Genomic DNA, 15089 nt, shown 5'->3' on the forward strand with positions numbered 1-15089 from the left:
CAAACCCTGTTGTATGAATTCCATGATGTAACACTCACCCACATTGGACCACCTACAGTGAATACTTTGTTATAATGAATGCCTGTATATGATGAATGATTCATATCGACCCAAATCCTGGGACTGCTTTAAAAAGAAATTGTGTGAAGCATAGTTGTTTGCATTTGTTAATGTAAACCTAATTTCTTAAGTTGCAATTAAATTTCGTAGTTTCTTTTGTCGGTGTGCAGCAGTTTAATTTCATAGGTCTCCCACTAATCATTTATGTAACTTCTAAAAAATAAAATGTGCCTTTGTATCTGTATAATTTTGCACACGTGATTTGACCCTGAATTCTGAAGAAGAAAAAAAACACATCAGAAGGGTATATTTTCTTAAAAGTGAACTTCAGAAAGGAGCTATCAGATTTACTTTTGACAACATTGTTGTTTTTGTCTACAAATGTATTAAGGATTTGAAGATCATGTCCACCTATGGAAGAATATGTTTAAGAAAATCTAAATTTATTTTTTATAGTTTCCAATGGTTCTGTGCTGAAATATATAAAGATATGTTCAGTATAATTAGAAATAATATTAATACCAGTCTACCAGTACTGTGCTTTCTGTCATCTAATAACTTTGTTCATTCCAAGTCCAAATTTGTTGTTCCTACATTCAAAACTGAATTGTATAAAAAAAAAATAGTTTGGCTTATTCTGGTCTAATCATTTGAACTGTCGACCAAAGATGTTAAAGAAACATCGGTGGCTGAGTGGTCTTAGGTGCTTGCATTTACAGATCACAGCAATCTCCTCTTTATCTATGTGGGTTTGAGTCTCAAGCTTGGCCAGTTTGGATATGCGAGAAAGCTTGCCACTAGTTTTCCATTGATTGTTGGGTTTTCCCTGTTCTTTTTCCACCAGTTATTCTGGCCGTCATGTATAACCTATCATGTGCTGAAAAAGCGTGAAACCCATAATGACAAGAGCAAGAAGCATTCCTTCATCACAGATGTTTGGAGTGGATGCAATCCATCTTATGTCTAAACCTAGTTGTGGCCATCTTTGTTGTATTTTTGTATATGTATTAATTATGTGTGTGTGTGTGTGTGTGAGAGAGAGAGAGAGAGAGAGAGTTTTGTGTGTTGAATCCATACTTTCTTGCTTTTGTGTACACAAATCAGAAATACCTTTTCTGTGATACTTGTTTCCCAGTCATGGTTTATATATTTGCCTGTACGCATATAAACAATTGTTGGCCATATATGAGATTGGTGGTCATTGATCTAATCATCTTACCCTAAAAAACATTATTATTATTATTATTATTATTATTATTTAATATACGCATCAACATTTAAAGGATTTAAAATAATTATACTTTGTTATTACAATGTAGGCCTATAATTTATTTAGTGTACATTGGTCCATTTATGCAGTACCAAAATGACCATTTTACATCTGAGGATGTAAAGATTATTGGAGCTATCTGCAAAAATGTTTTCCTTCTCTTCAAGAGTTGTTATAATTCTCTTAAAACCATTGATAATGTAATTTGCGTTTGTTTGATCCATTCTGTATATATAGAGAACATTTTAAAATTCTGTTTTGAAAAACATCGTCCAGTATTTTTGAACTTGTAATAATTTAATTGGTATCCCTAGCTTTTTTTTCTTCCTCTGAATGGGAAACTACTAGGGTACTACATAAACCGATAGAACAAATATTTACGTAGGTATTGCAGGTGATCTTGACATCTACACCTGCACATTATATTACCAAGATAAAAGTGACATATTGTGCTATTGAAATACTGTCATGGATATGAAAGAACCATTTTAGCAGATCATGCCCTTGTACAGCAGATTTGTCAATGTGAAATGCTGCAGTGTTTAGTCATATTGGTTAACTTTCGATGCCAGCTTTTCTTACATAATTACTTTTGTCATGCTTTGTGTATTGGATTGTATTACAATTATGTGCCTCTACTCAGTTCAAAGTAATATTTTTAAAAAAAACAACATTAATTGATAATTAGATAAGATTCACTGGTGGTCGAGTTAAATTAACTCTTTAATTGATTTTTCAAATCTTTCTACTCACTTTGTTCAGAGATTAAGCTGATAGATTTCAACATTAGTTAAAAGGAATTGTAATGGTTCTTAACCTCTTCCACTATAAATTATGCTTGCATTCTGTTACAGTAAGTACTCACTTACAAGTCCAATCAAACTGCAAATAACAAAGATCCTGGTGTACCATAGCATAATGTGCAAGCAGAACAGGGTTTATACTGTTTATTCTACTGATGATGCCTAACAACTGCACAAACCCAGATTTACTGGTGCAGTATGCAATGGTTAATATGCATCTGTACAGCTAGATTCATCTTATAAGTCAGTATATATGGTAACTCTTCCTCTGAATGTGTAAGCCTAAAATTCTTGGTAATTTTAGAGAGAAACTGATGCATCTTGAACCACTTTGTTTCTTAAATTGCTAGAATGTATGACAGTTGCCATAAAGTGTATCACACCTGCTACCCATCCAGTACATTGTGCATTTGCATTATAGATTAACTGTTTTAAAAGAAGAGGACATAATTTCTGATCCATCAAGGAAATGTAGCCAAACAAGGGAATGAGATGTTGCATTGAAAGTGGCTTAATACACATAACATGCATGAAGAGTGTCCAAAAGATTTGACATGAAAAGTGATCTCAGTTTCCATATATACTGTCTTATAAATTGAGGCCAACTGCAGCTGCACAGACCCAGATCTGCCATTGCTTGATGCACAGTCATCTGGGTCTGTGCAGTTTCTTAGTAGTAAAGAGTAGAATAAACAACACAGAGCCTGATCTGCTAGCATATTATATGATGGCAGATCAGGGTCTGTTGTTTGCAGTTGAACTTTGAGCATATATGGTATATCAGTTAATTGTTACTAGATGAGTGAAATATCTGTGTATTCCTTCTTAGTCTATGTTGATGTCTTGATTTTTTTAAAAACCAATTTTCAGGATACCATACAATTTAAAAAGATCTAACATTGCATGTTTTGTGGACAAGTCTTGACTAGCAATATTTTTCGTATCTTTGTGCATGTATTGTTTAATCTTTTTTTTACTTCTCAATTGTCCAACTACTTAGTGTTGGACTTTTAAAGAGATTGACAAACAAAAATTGTTCATATTTTTGATTTTTTTTCAGGGACCTAAATAATAATAGAATATCAATGACTATTGAGGACATGAATGGAGCATTTGTTGGGCTTGTGAAATTGAAAGAACTGCGATTGGAACGAAACCGAATTAAGACAATCACCAAGCAAGCCTTCATGGGACTTCGTACCCTGGAGAAGCTGTTCCTGGGCAACAATAACATCACCACCATCCAGGGCAACCCTTTTGATGAAATACCAGGACTTCGAGAGCTGTAAGCTATAACAATCTCTTTATGCTGATTAGAAATCCAAATGTTAGAATACATGAGAATTTTGTTAATACTGTGCTATCTTGAAATTTTTTTTGAAGGATATTGTGACACTCAATCTGCCCATTAGTCTGTGATGGTTTTTGTTACACATCCACTGTAAGGCACAGTGTAGAATGTTGTCAGTAAGTCTGTTATGAATTTTGTTTTATCACATTAACTTTAGTTTTTTTTAAACCATCTTCAGTTACCGAACTAAATGGATGGCTTGCACTTGGGGTACAAAAGAAATTGATTGATTTTGGTGTCAAAAGCTCCAAGGTCATGGCCACTGGTTGAAAGAAGAAAAATGTTTTTTTGCAAGGTTTCCAACATGCTTTCCAGGGTCCAAAGGTCAAGGTTACTGACTAAAAGAAGGAAAGGGTGTTTTTTGCACAATAACTCATTCTATACCTTAAACAGTTACAAAACTTGTTAGATGGCTTCCATGTGAGCTAAGGAAGAACTATTGATTTTTGGATATAAGGTATTTGGTTAAAGAAAAATGGTTTCTGCACAATAACTGGAATCCTCCATCATCAGCAATTATTAAAAAGTTGTGCCGATTTGCATTTGGGTTAAGGAAAATGTCAATTTTTAGTTCTAAAGTCAGGGTCACTGTGACTAAAGGAAGAGAAATGGTTATGCAAACAAACAAAAAACAAACATTAGTTCAGCATCATGTACCTAAACCAAACTTTGTGAGTGGCTTAAGCCTTTGATTTTGAGCTCTAAGGGTCATAGAGCAAGGTAACTGGGACAGTGATCAGAAAAATGGCTTCTGCACTGTAACATTAGTTCTACATTACAGACCTGGTCCAAATTTTTGGGATGGCTCACTTAATTCAGTGGTCAGAGTCTCTATGACTGAAAAAAGAAGTGAGTTTTGCAAACAAAATTGTCTTATGTAGAGAACTGTGAAAGACTGGGTGTGCATATATTGTGGCATTCATGGTACTCGTTTTCCGTACAGTTTTGGCAAAGTTACACCAACCAGGGTTATATGGGAATATATTTTACTTTAGAGTGATGAGAGCTGAAATGGAAATTATTTTTGGCTGGCTTCTTTTTGTTAATCATATTCCTACAATGTTTTAAAATTCTTGCAGAATTGGAATTGGTATTGTTCAGACTATAAAAACAATACATTTATGAATGACTGAGTCGACAGAAGTCTTTAGTTGCTAGCCTTTTTAGGCTTTTTTATTTAAAGTATACATGTCAGAATTGATTTGTTTGTGGCGCTCTATTTTGGCTTTATCATAAAGAATCTGGTATGACAGTACTAGTACCATATTACCATATATACTCACTTATAAGTTGAGTCCAACTGCATAGACCCAGATCTGCAGGTACAGTGTGCTGGTATATCTGGATCTGTGCTGTTTATTAGGAGTAATCAGTAGAACAAATAACATAGACCCTAATCTGAAGGCACATTGGTTTCAACATAAGTGGGTATATATGGTATATTTCACCCAAAGTCTTTCCTCTTAAAGGTAAATATTGTTAAGAGACATTTAAATCTTTGCACAACATTTTAGCTGAAAGAATTACCATGAAAGGGAGCTTAATTAATACAAATGCTCATATACATTGCTAATAGTGTCAGAATTGGGATGAAATTGAGGTTTTGCAACTAATAAATCATATCCTGTCTGCTTTATGATGAACATTTCCATTTCAGGTACTTCAATTCCTCCAGTTTATTGTGTGATTGTCAGTTGTCATGGTTACCAATGTGGCTGAGAGACAATAATTTTGAGAGATCTGTCATGGCCAAATGTTCACACCCAGAAAGTTTGAAAGGGAAGAGTATATTTACAGTGGATTCTAATGATTTCAAATGTGGTATGTGTCAAATGCATTGTTCATTTAACTTTATAAGGACAGAATATTTGCAATAAATAGATGTTAGTCCAAAACAACTTGGTTTCAGATTTATGGTTGAGAGAAATGAATAGTTATAATAAAATAAAAACAGTATATAGGATGTGTCAGTGAAAGGATTATGATGACTCCAGTAAGAATGTCATTATTGATGATAATTTTTGTCTTTGTTTTCAGCTTGAGTGTGAAGTTTAGAAAGTGAAATATGTGTAATATTGAAAATGAATCCATGGTGATAAAAGCACAGGTTATAAAAGCACAAAGTTACATTTTTTTTGACAGTCAATAAAAATTGGACTATAAAGAAGGGACAGTTGTGATGATGGTTTTGGTGTTGGGGGTTCCATCTGTAGAACTCCCATGATAAATCAGCTAATGGGAATTGGATTGAATGTAACTGTAGGCTTCTCACACACATGTAAGGCTAAGTCACTTTTAGATCTTCAGGAGATGTAAATGTGGCAAGCTGAACTGAATTTTATAGCCCACTTTTATTGCTGCAATAGTTTGTAAGGTTATCATCATATGTAAAATGTACTTGGTAAAAGGCCAGGATTGATGCAGCCAATATCATGCTAGCTCCGAGTTAAACCTTTGAAGTGTTGGGTAAAAGGAGACCTCTCATGGAATTATGTAAGATTAGGTTTCCATTAACAGATATTAAGCAAATTCTTTTCTACTTTAAAATTAAATGTTGTAAATGTTCTTGTGTTAAACCAGATTGAATTGCACTGAATAGATCAAGATGTGCAGCTTTTCAATATTCATGCAGACTGAGACCCTCATCACAAGATTTATCCTGGAAATGTATGCTATATTCATCGATCTGTCATATATTGCATGACTGCAGTCATAGGGCCATACTGTTTCCATTATATATGTCTTATGACTGAGAATGTTCACACTGGTATACATACAGTGTGCTAGAACATGGGATGACTGTATAATGTTGCTTGAATGGGATTGGAGATATCCAGTTGCATTGAAAAACCATGATGAGGATCATGGTAATGACACTAAAAAAGAATCAATGCAAATGTCACTCTGGTATGGTTCAATCACTGCTGTTGCATTTTTTTGTTGCAACCTGCCTATCATTTTTTGAATTAAGTAGTTGAAAGGATTCGTTACTAAAATTGTGTAGAAATACTTGTAAATCTGTCCTACACTTGGGTTAAAAGCAGTCGCAGATTTACTGTTTCCTTCAAATCTGCTTTCATTTAAATATTTTTTTTAAACATTCAATGCAGACTCCAGAGAATGTTCAGTGTAGACTGTTGTTATCCTGATGTATTAGCAGGGGATATTTGTATACCCTTAGTATGTCTGTCCATCCACATGTCCAATACCTTATATACTCTGAACGACCAGATTGAAATTCAATAAATTTTGTAATATGTTGCTCCTGGGTTAACCACAAGCAACATTGGTGTCATCATTGGCATTCACTAATGGGGGGTGTCAGATGTTAGGTCTGCAGAAATTTCAGTTATTACTGTACTTTTCATATGTTTCTTACTAGAATGTGTGTTGTCATTGAAGGAAGACGTGTGTGGTGTATTTCACATTGTGATCCCCTGCATCTGGATCTGGGGTTGGTGTATTGAATGGGAATAGGAATATGCAATAAAAGTTTTAGATTTTGTTGTGCTGTTGAAATTTGTTTGAATTTAATTCTGATTTTTTTTACAATTAGAGTAAAGTTAGGTGGATATTTCTTTTTACTGTATGACAAACTTTGGAAGTAAAATAATAACCATTCTCTGTCTAACTTATATACTCACTTATAAGTCCAACTACAAACTGCACACAACAGTTCTGTCATCTCATAATGCACCAGTAATCAGTAAAACAAACAACATAGACCCAGATCTTCCAGTGCATTATTTGATGGCAGATCAGGGTCTGTGTGTTTTTTGAAGTTATTTTCATCTTATAAGCAGGCATATATACTATAGTTGCTATTATTTATTATAATTAAATATGCTGTCAGTAATAGATTACTATATACTCTGCACAGTTCCTTGTTTTCATTTTCTAGAGGGACACTATCCTAAGCCAGTCATCGTCAAGAGTCCCCAGTCCCAGATGATACTTAAAGGAGAGAATGTTACCCTTAACTGTAGTGCAGCCAGCACTGAATCACAGGGTACACCCACCCAGTTCCAGTGGAAAAAGGATAATATGGTATGGCAACCTTTTCCACATGTATATCTAATGTGCTTATGATTTTTGCTGGCCTTGCCTTGATGCAGAGTTCTTTCACATCTCAGAGTTAAAATTTTGGATTATCATAAAGTTTAAGCTTTTATTCCAAAGCATTTAAATCATAAATATCAAGTGAAATTTGCAACAGCAGTTAAATGGCTTTTTACTAGATTGATTTCTTGCATGCAGTTTATATAAATGGTATTTAGTTATCTGTTATTGCTGATATTCCATTTCGATGAACAAATCTACAGCATACTTAGGGATATTAAAATTTCATCTTAAAATCTTTTTATATCAATTTCTTGAGGGGAAATGTTTCTTGTATAAATGCCAAGTTTTTGAAAGATTGCTTACTAAGTGATATACACATTTTCCCCCCTTCTCTACAGCTGATTCCTGAGGGAAACATCGAGAACCATGCTAACCGAAGTGGTAATGTTACGCAATACATCTCCAAGCTTCACATTATCATGGCTCAGGATAGTGATGCAGGGCGGTACCAGTGTATTATTTCCAATAAATTTGGATCAGGCTACTCCAAGAGAGCACAAATCTCTGTCAATGGTAAGGAGCGTTATATAATTTCTTTTGATGTACGTGTACAAGGTCAGCTGTGCTAAAGGTGATGTAGATGTAAAGCTGCTGTTTATCGAAAAAGTCGGACAGGTCATGTCTATACATCTACTCATCTGAAATGTATATTGTTGTTTTAAAATTCTTTTTTTTTTGTTGGTTTATACAAAATCTATTCAATCCTGATTATTGCTTTGCACCTTAATCATCGTCAAAAAACTTCTAGACTAAAGTATTATTTGCTGTGTGAATTTGTTTATCAGCTTACATAGCTTTCAATGTGACATCGCATTGCGTGACATTCAATCTGGATTGTTCATGTAAGTTGATATTGTTCAAAAATATCCATGTACTTTAAAACTGAGTTTGCCTTAGATACTTCTTGGGATGTGTAAATAACGACCTTCCAAAGGTTGAGGATCCAAATAAAGTGGATAATTGCCATTTAAAGGTATGTATAGTTTAAAAAATGACACCCATTTCTGAAATAATATTGGATGCATAGATGACCTGTATGACTTTTACTATATTAAATAATGCAAGTAATTGTGGATAAATACCATTTCTGATTTAGTGATGATTTGAAATGAAGTGGATGAATCACAAATCTTTTTATTGTAGATACAGACTGGCATCATTGTTCTAATGTGGAACCATGTGATCAGCATCTAGTTTACACCTTTTATGAAATGAACATCTTCATTTATTGAAAGCAGTAAAGTCTGCAAAACATTCCAAACTTCCGCTGCAAAACAACAGTTTAATTTTAGTTAGAAATTGTTGCAGGGATATGGTTGCATAAGAAAATAAAATGGGAAAATTGGAAAATCATCGATTATGAATTCTTTTCGATCTTGATTCACATCTTGTAAAAGCTCATCCTTACAATTTGTTTTGTGGAATACAGGCATTTATAAGACTGGTGAGTTGATTGGTTTTTAGTGGCACTTTCAACGCATCATGTTGGGGGAAATAGGAACTAAGTTCCTTTCCCAAAGATCATACACAAACACAGCCTCATAATAGTTTTTTTGTTGTCTCACCAACATAAGCTTGGGGAGATAAAGTAGTCCTTTTCCAGTGTCGTCAGCAGTATTGAAGTTTTGCTTTAAAGCTTTTGATAGAAATTAGTAGTTATGCCAACAAAGATAAGATGCAGGTAAGACAGTGTGTTGTGTGGATCGTGTTTTCCACCAGCTTTTTCAGTTTTGTCATTTTTAATATTCCGTGATCAAAATAGATATGGTTCATGAGGTCTAATACATACGCTTCCAACTTGATACAGTTGTCTAACTCCCTAGACTTAACAATCTTGTTTATATTTGTCCAGTGTACCCAGTCATCACCAAGACTCCTGAGGATGTAACAGTGAAGCAGGGGAGCACGGCCAAGCTGGTTTGTGCTGCCAGGGGACAACCCCAGCCCTCGATTTCCTGGAAAAAAGATGGTGGTGATGACTTTCCAGCTGCCAAGGAGCGCAGGATGCATGTCATTCCTGATGATGATGTTTTCTTCATTGTTGAAGTGAAGCGCAAGGATGAGGGTATATACAGCTGCACTGCCTCAAATGAAGCTGGTAGCATTATGGTGAATGCCAGTCTTTCTGTCCTAGGTAAGTATTACTGTAAGAATACTTTGTCTTTATTCATGCATCAGATGTACCTAACTTCATACATTGAGTGTCTTGTTTTCTTTTAACTCACACTGTTATACATTGGTTTGATTTTGGTCATGGGGTTCAGAGTGGTATTGCATTATATCCAGAATCACATTATAACTAGGGAGAGCTGAACATAGACTTGTTTCCAAAATAACCATCCCATACTAGTCTGTAAGGTATGTAAAGATGCATGTAAAAATACAAACCCTGTATCTGTGCAATAAACCAGAGAGAAAGTAATATTTGACATAATTGTACAAATGAAACATGACCACTCCGGTGGACTAGTGGTTAGAGCATCCGCCTCAGATGCGGGAGGTCATGGGTTTGATCCCTGGTCGAGTCATACCAAAGACTTACGAAATGGTACTAATAGCTGCCTTGCTTGGCACTCAGCATTAAGTGGTTCATGTTAGTACTGATCTTCCTGGTGTCAGGATAATATGACTGGGATTGACATGACGCTACATGTCTGCGGCATTATGCCCCAGTGCTAGACATCACTATAAACTGTAACACTGCAGACATTGTAGTGATATGACTGAAAAATTGTTAAAGCTACGTTAAAAATCCAAATCACACACGCACATGAAACATATGAACAATCATGTTGTGGAAAATTTGTGTTTGTGCTTTTTGCATTGGGTTTGCCGTATATACTGGTCACTAACCTTAAAATATACAAAAGGACAGATTGATTGTTCCATAAAGGATGATTGAAATATATAGGCAAGTTTGCAAACTTCAAAATTTGCCAATAATCACCATTATAGGTGTTGTTGATATGTTTTCTAGTTGGCAGCATAGATTGTTTAAATGTATGTATGCATAGAGACTTTTGAATAAACGAGCAAAATATAGATATCATTTTAAGATTGGGTATATATGCTAGTTATGAAAACTTATTGATGAAGTCAGAAGACTTATGTCCCTTGACATATTTAAATCTTTTTTATTAACTGGAACTAGTCACTTTAAATTGGATTCAATTTAAAAATGTTAAATTTTGGGATTTGGCAGTTATGGTTTTCTCTTCTAATTTAACAGTTTACAAGATTTGTATGATGTTTTTTCACATTGTTTTCAGAACCTCCATCCTTTGCGAAACCCATGGAATCTAAAGTGACCAGACTGAAGGACACAACTGTTCTTGAATGTTTAGCATCCGGGAGCCCCTGGCCAAAAATCACCTGGTCCAAAGATGGAAACCCAATTGAGATCACTGAAAGACATTTTGTGACAGTAAAAAGTCAGCTTCTAGTCATTGTGCAGACCGAGCTGAGTGATGCTGGAAAATATATGTGTGAAATGTCCAACACACTCGGCACCCAGCGTGGATATTCCACTCTTGCTGTCATAACAGATGGTTCAAAGGGAAATGGAGATGCCAGCAGTAGTGGGCGAGATGGTGGTTTAGACGATGAGTCAACAACAACAGGAATTATTATTATTGCTGTTGTATGCTGTGTGGTGGGTACCTCACTTGTGTGGGTCATTATTATATATCAGACTCGAAAACGGCAAGAACTCTACAGTGCCACTCCTACCGATGAGACTACACTTCCAGGGGAAGTACCTAGTTCGGGCTATAATTCCTCGGACAAGGAGGGCAGTTTTTCGCAGCCAGTGCCATTGAAAGTGCCAGGTTATCAGTATCAGGTAGATATGCAGATGAAGGAGTCGGGTTACGAATCATCATCGGGCAGATTCAGGGCCGCTAGAACTGCTGCAATATTTCCTAGTGATGTTGATGGGGAAGATCCCCAAGCAAGTTACAGGTTATTGTGTGGCGAGAATCAGTATCCAGAACATTCAGATGGTAGGTCCATTTTTTTCTCTGGATAGTTGGGTTGTTGTAATGTGAGTCATTTTTGCATATTTGCTAAGTTATAAAGTACTGCTGACGTTATCAGGTATCACTATCATTTAATATCATTTGACTCTCTGCAATAACAATATCAGCAAAATTAATAGATCGAAGATATCATATAAATTTGAGATACACCCCCACACACACACACATAAATCGGTTTCCAGTTCACTACAATAGAAACACTAATAGCAAGTAGCATGATCATAATCGGCTGTGTCATCATGTTCATTTCATCTGATAGTCAGATATAAATAGCAACAGTCAGCAGGCCATGGTTGGCGGAGAAAAAAATTGTTCCACCAGCTTTAGCATTGACATGTGGCAATACACGTCATCACTACATGTTATAAAAATATATGGTGCTACTCATTTTTCTTTTAGGTACAGTTTTTTTAACAAAAAAGACGCCTAAATGACAACGATGTCCCTGCCAGTGTGAGGCAGTTTAAGGACAAAGTTCTAAAACTAATGGCATCCTTATATCTGTACATTTTATCTGAAAATGGTCAAATCAAATGCCCTAGGTCTTCATTAGTTTCTGTCAATGAGGTTCTTCAAAAGGTATTTTGCAAAAAATAAAAAGAAGCAGTGGGTGTGATATGACCTTATGGACACAGACATATGGACTTGCATAACTTTATATGCTCGCTCCATTGTTGTTTCAGGTTGGACGGGGGTGGGTGGGGTGAAATTAAGGGGGAAAAGGAACAGACATCTGCAAATTTTCATGCTCATACTGCATACAGAAAGCTTTATAACGTTTTTTTTTTTTTTGTCCTTTTTACAGACAACAGTGAATCCAGTAGTCATTATGAGGGCAGTGAAATAGACTCTATACATAGTGGTTCTACTTCTCACACAAGCAACAGTCAAACCCACACTCTAAGAACATTCCATCCACAGCCAACAAACCATGATAGGTTAACCCCTCCAGCTGGAGCCTCTGAGGCTTTCAAGGGGATGGGTCAGTTAGGAGCACTGACCAGTGATCGTGATGATAATAAAGTGACAGCACAGACTGAAAATTCCTTGTGTGAAAGTAATTCATCATCGAAAAATGCAAGTTCATTGTGTGATTCAGTTTTAAAGAGTGGAGACTGTGTCATGTGTAGCAGTTGTAAAAATTCTTGTGAGCAAGCCCACGTGGACAATGGCATGAGTAGTATTAGACACAATGGTCCACCTAGAATTCCCTTGAAGCCTGCTAGGTCACGGAATGGACGGCACAGAAGTGGGGGACGTCAAGCACATTTTGATAGTACCCAACCTCTAGGTGGGCTTTTGATGAAACCAGAAGGTAAGGCATCATGTATTTGTTTTCTTGTATCCACACATGTAAACAAGGTTATTTATTTATCACATTTCTACATGCAGGATTAATGGCTTATAAAGTAATTTTATAGCATAAATGAAATTCAAGTAGTGTTATTGCAGTTTGGGTGAAAAATAGTCAAAGGTCTACATTACTGGAAGTGAAGGAAGGAAATGTTTTTTTTGTGCATAAAAGAATATCAGCTTTCTACCTTCTTAAAGCCTGAGGATGACTTACACATTGGGTAAGAAAGAACTCAATAATTTTTAAGATCAGAAGGTCAAAGGTCAGAGTCATTATGGCTCGAATAAAAAATATTATTTTTGCAGAATTGCTTTTATTTATTGACTGAACTTTGTGGATGGCTTGTTCTTCGGATAATAAAGAAACCTACAGATTCTGGGGTCTGAAGGTCAGAGATAACAATCATGGTAAGTCTGATAAGAAAATAGTGGATTTTGAACAGTAAGTTTAGCTCAAGACTGGATATCTTAATCAAAGGTCAAGGTCATTGAGGCCCATTAATCAATCAGCTTTCGAGTCAGCTAGGTCCAGCAAATTCTTACATAGATGAATAATCAATATAGGGGTGTACCATTTACAGTTCTCTTCTTAAAATAGCCCTTATGGGCAGCATTTGTTGACATTCAGCTAACAAGTAGTAAATGATGGACATCATGTTTCTGGTTTTAGAAGTGTTATTGTTTTTTCTTTTGATAAAATTGTTTGGAAGCCACATATTAACATTGGACTGTTTTTAGGTAAGAACCATAGACATCAAGCAACAGTCTAATTTAGGGGCCCTGAGTGGTCGAATGGTCTAAAGTGCTCTCCATTACAGATCACTGCCATCTCACCTCTGTCTGTGTGGGTTCGAGTCTTGGATTTGGCCAATGTGGGTATGTGAGAAAGCTTGCCAGTAGCTTCTTGTGGGTCGGTGGTTCTTTCCAGGGGTTTTCCCGGGTTCTTCCTCCACCATTAATACTGGCCGCCATGTAGAGCCGTGTGCTGAAAAATGGTGTTAAATCCTACAACAACAACAACAACAACAGTCTAATTTATAGGCAGGATTATGTTTTGACCTATCATATCTGCAAGCATATAGGTAATTGATTGATGAATGGATGGGTGGATGGATTTGACCCTTAATTACTCAGTAAAGGAAATTATTTTTTTGTTCCAGGATGTTATGAAAAACTTGTTGGGTCTGTGTCCTCTTCTTTCCTTGATAATCATAACATTTACTTTGCCTGGAAAGACTGCTAAGTTTTTTAAAAATTCTCTTCCAGATCCTGGTGTTGGAAGTTGTGATGAATCAACAGTGCCACCACCTCCCCCACCTCTTCCCTTAGTGACATGTCCAATGACAGTACCTCATCATGCTTGTAATAATCATCACATTCAGTCACCCTCCACTACAGGTAAGTTGGGAAGGTCATGATACAGACTTGCAACCAGTAACATCTGTTGCAGTAAATTTTTCTGGAATCTTTTTTTCTCTCACTTGAAACAAATTGCAGAGATGTTGCAGTTGCTGTTTTAGGGTAAATTAATCTTCAACAAATTCATGCACACATTGTAAGGAACTTGCTGCAGTATTCCAGCTAGCTTTATTTAGAAGTGTACAGTGCCCTCCCTTATATTCATATGTCCTTCATTGTTTTTTCAGTGCATCCTTATTATTATGCTGCTGTAATTATATAACTTGATCTCATTCTTCCGTGAGCATTTATGCCTCATTCTTCCATGAGCATTTATACCTCATTCTTCCATGAGCATTTGTACCTCATTCTTCCATGAGCATTTATACCTCATTCTTCCATTACTATTGTCAGATTTCTTGTGGATCTTGTCAGTCAGCTTGAAATGTATTTGGATGTCCTCTCTGCTTACCATTCATTTATATTCAAAGGGGCATGTTAAAGGGCTGTCAATTCACTTTTGAGTGTTGATGATGCCAGTTTTGGTTTTAAAATACCCACGGACTAAATATTTAAGAAGTCACTCCCAAGGAAGGTTTGGAAATTTGGCAAAAGCTGACAGAATTGTGTATGCGCATATGTTATAATTTCCAAATGTTTCAAACACCAAATAGATTCATTTTAAGTTGTATGGA

General features: G+C 35.8%; 1 protein-coding gene across 1 annotated transcript in view; it reads left to right on the top strand.

Moving 5' to 3' along the window:
* LOC149788058 (uncharacterized) overlaps positions 1-15089 on the top strand; it is a 102039-nt gene that overhangs the window by 78748 nt on the left and 8202 nt on the right. Inside the window, exons 11-18 of the mRNA XM_089974344.1 lie at positions 3194-3418; positions 5142-5305; positions 7386-7531; positions 7945-8119; positions 9459-9740; positions 10876-11607; positions 12449-12958; positions 14263-14394. Of these exons, the coding sequence (XP_089830470.1) occupies positions 3194-3418; positions 5142-5305; positions 7386-7531; positions 7945-8119; positions 9459-9740; positions 10876-11607; positions 12449-12958; positions 14263-14394 (2366 nt within the window). The remainder of the gene's footprint in view (positions 1-3193; positions 3419-5141; positions 5306-7385; positions 7532-7944; positions 8120-9458; positions 9741-10875; positions 11608-12448; positions 12959-14262; positions 14395-15089) is intronic.

Source organism: Sinohyriopsis cumingii, chromosome 11 (genome assembly GCF_028554795.1).
Source record: "Sinohyriopsis cumingii isolate HCF-2022 chromosome 11, ASM2855479v2, whole genome shotgun sequence".
Taxonomy (NCBI): Eukaryota; Metazoa; Mollusca; class Bivalvia; order Unionida; family Unionidae; genus Sinohyriopsis; species Sinohyriopsis cumingii.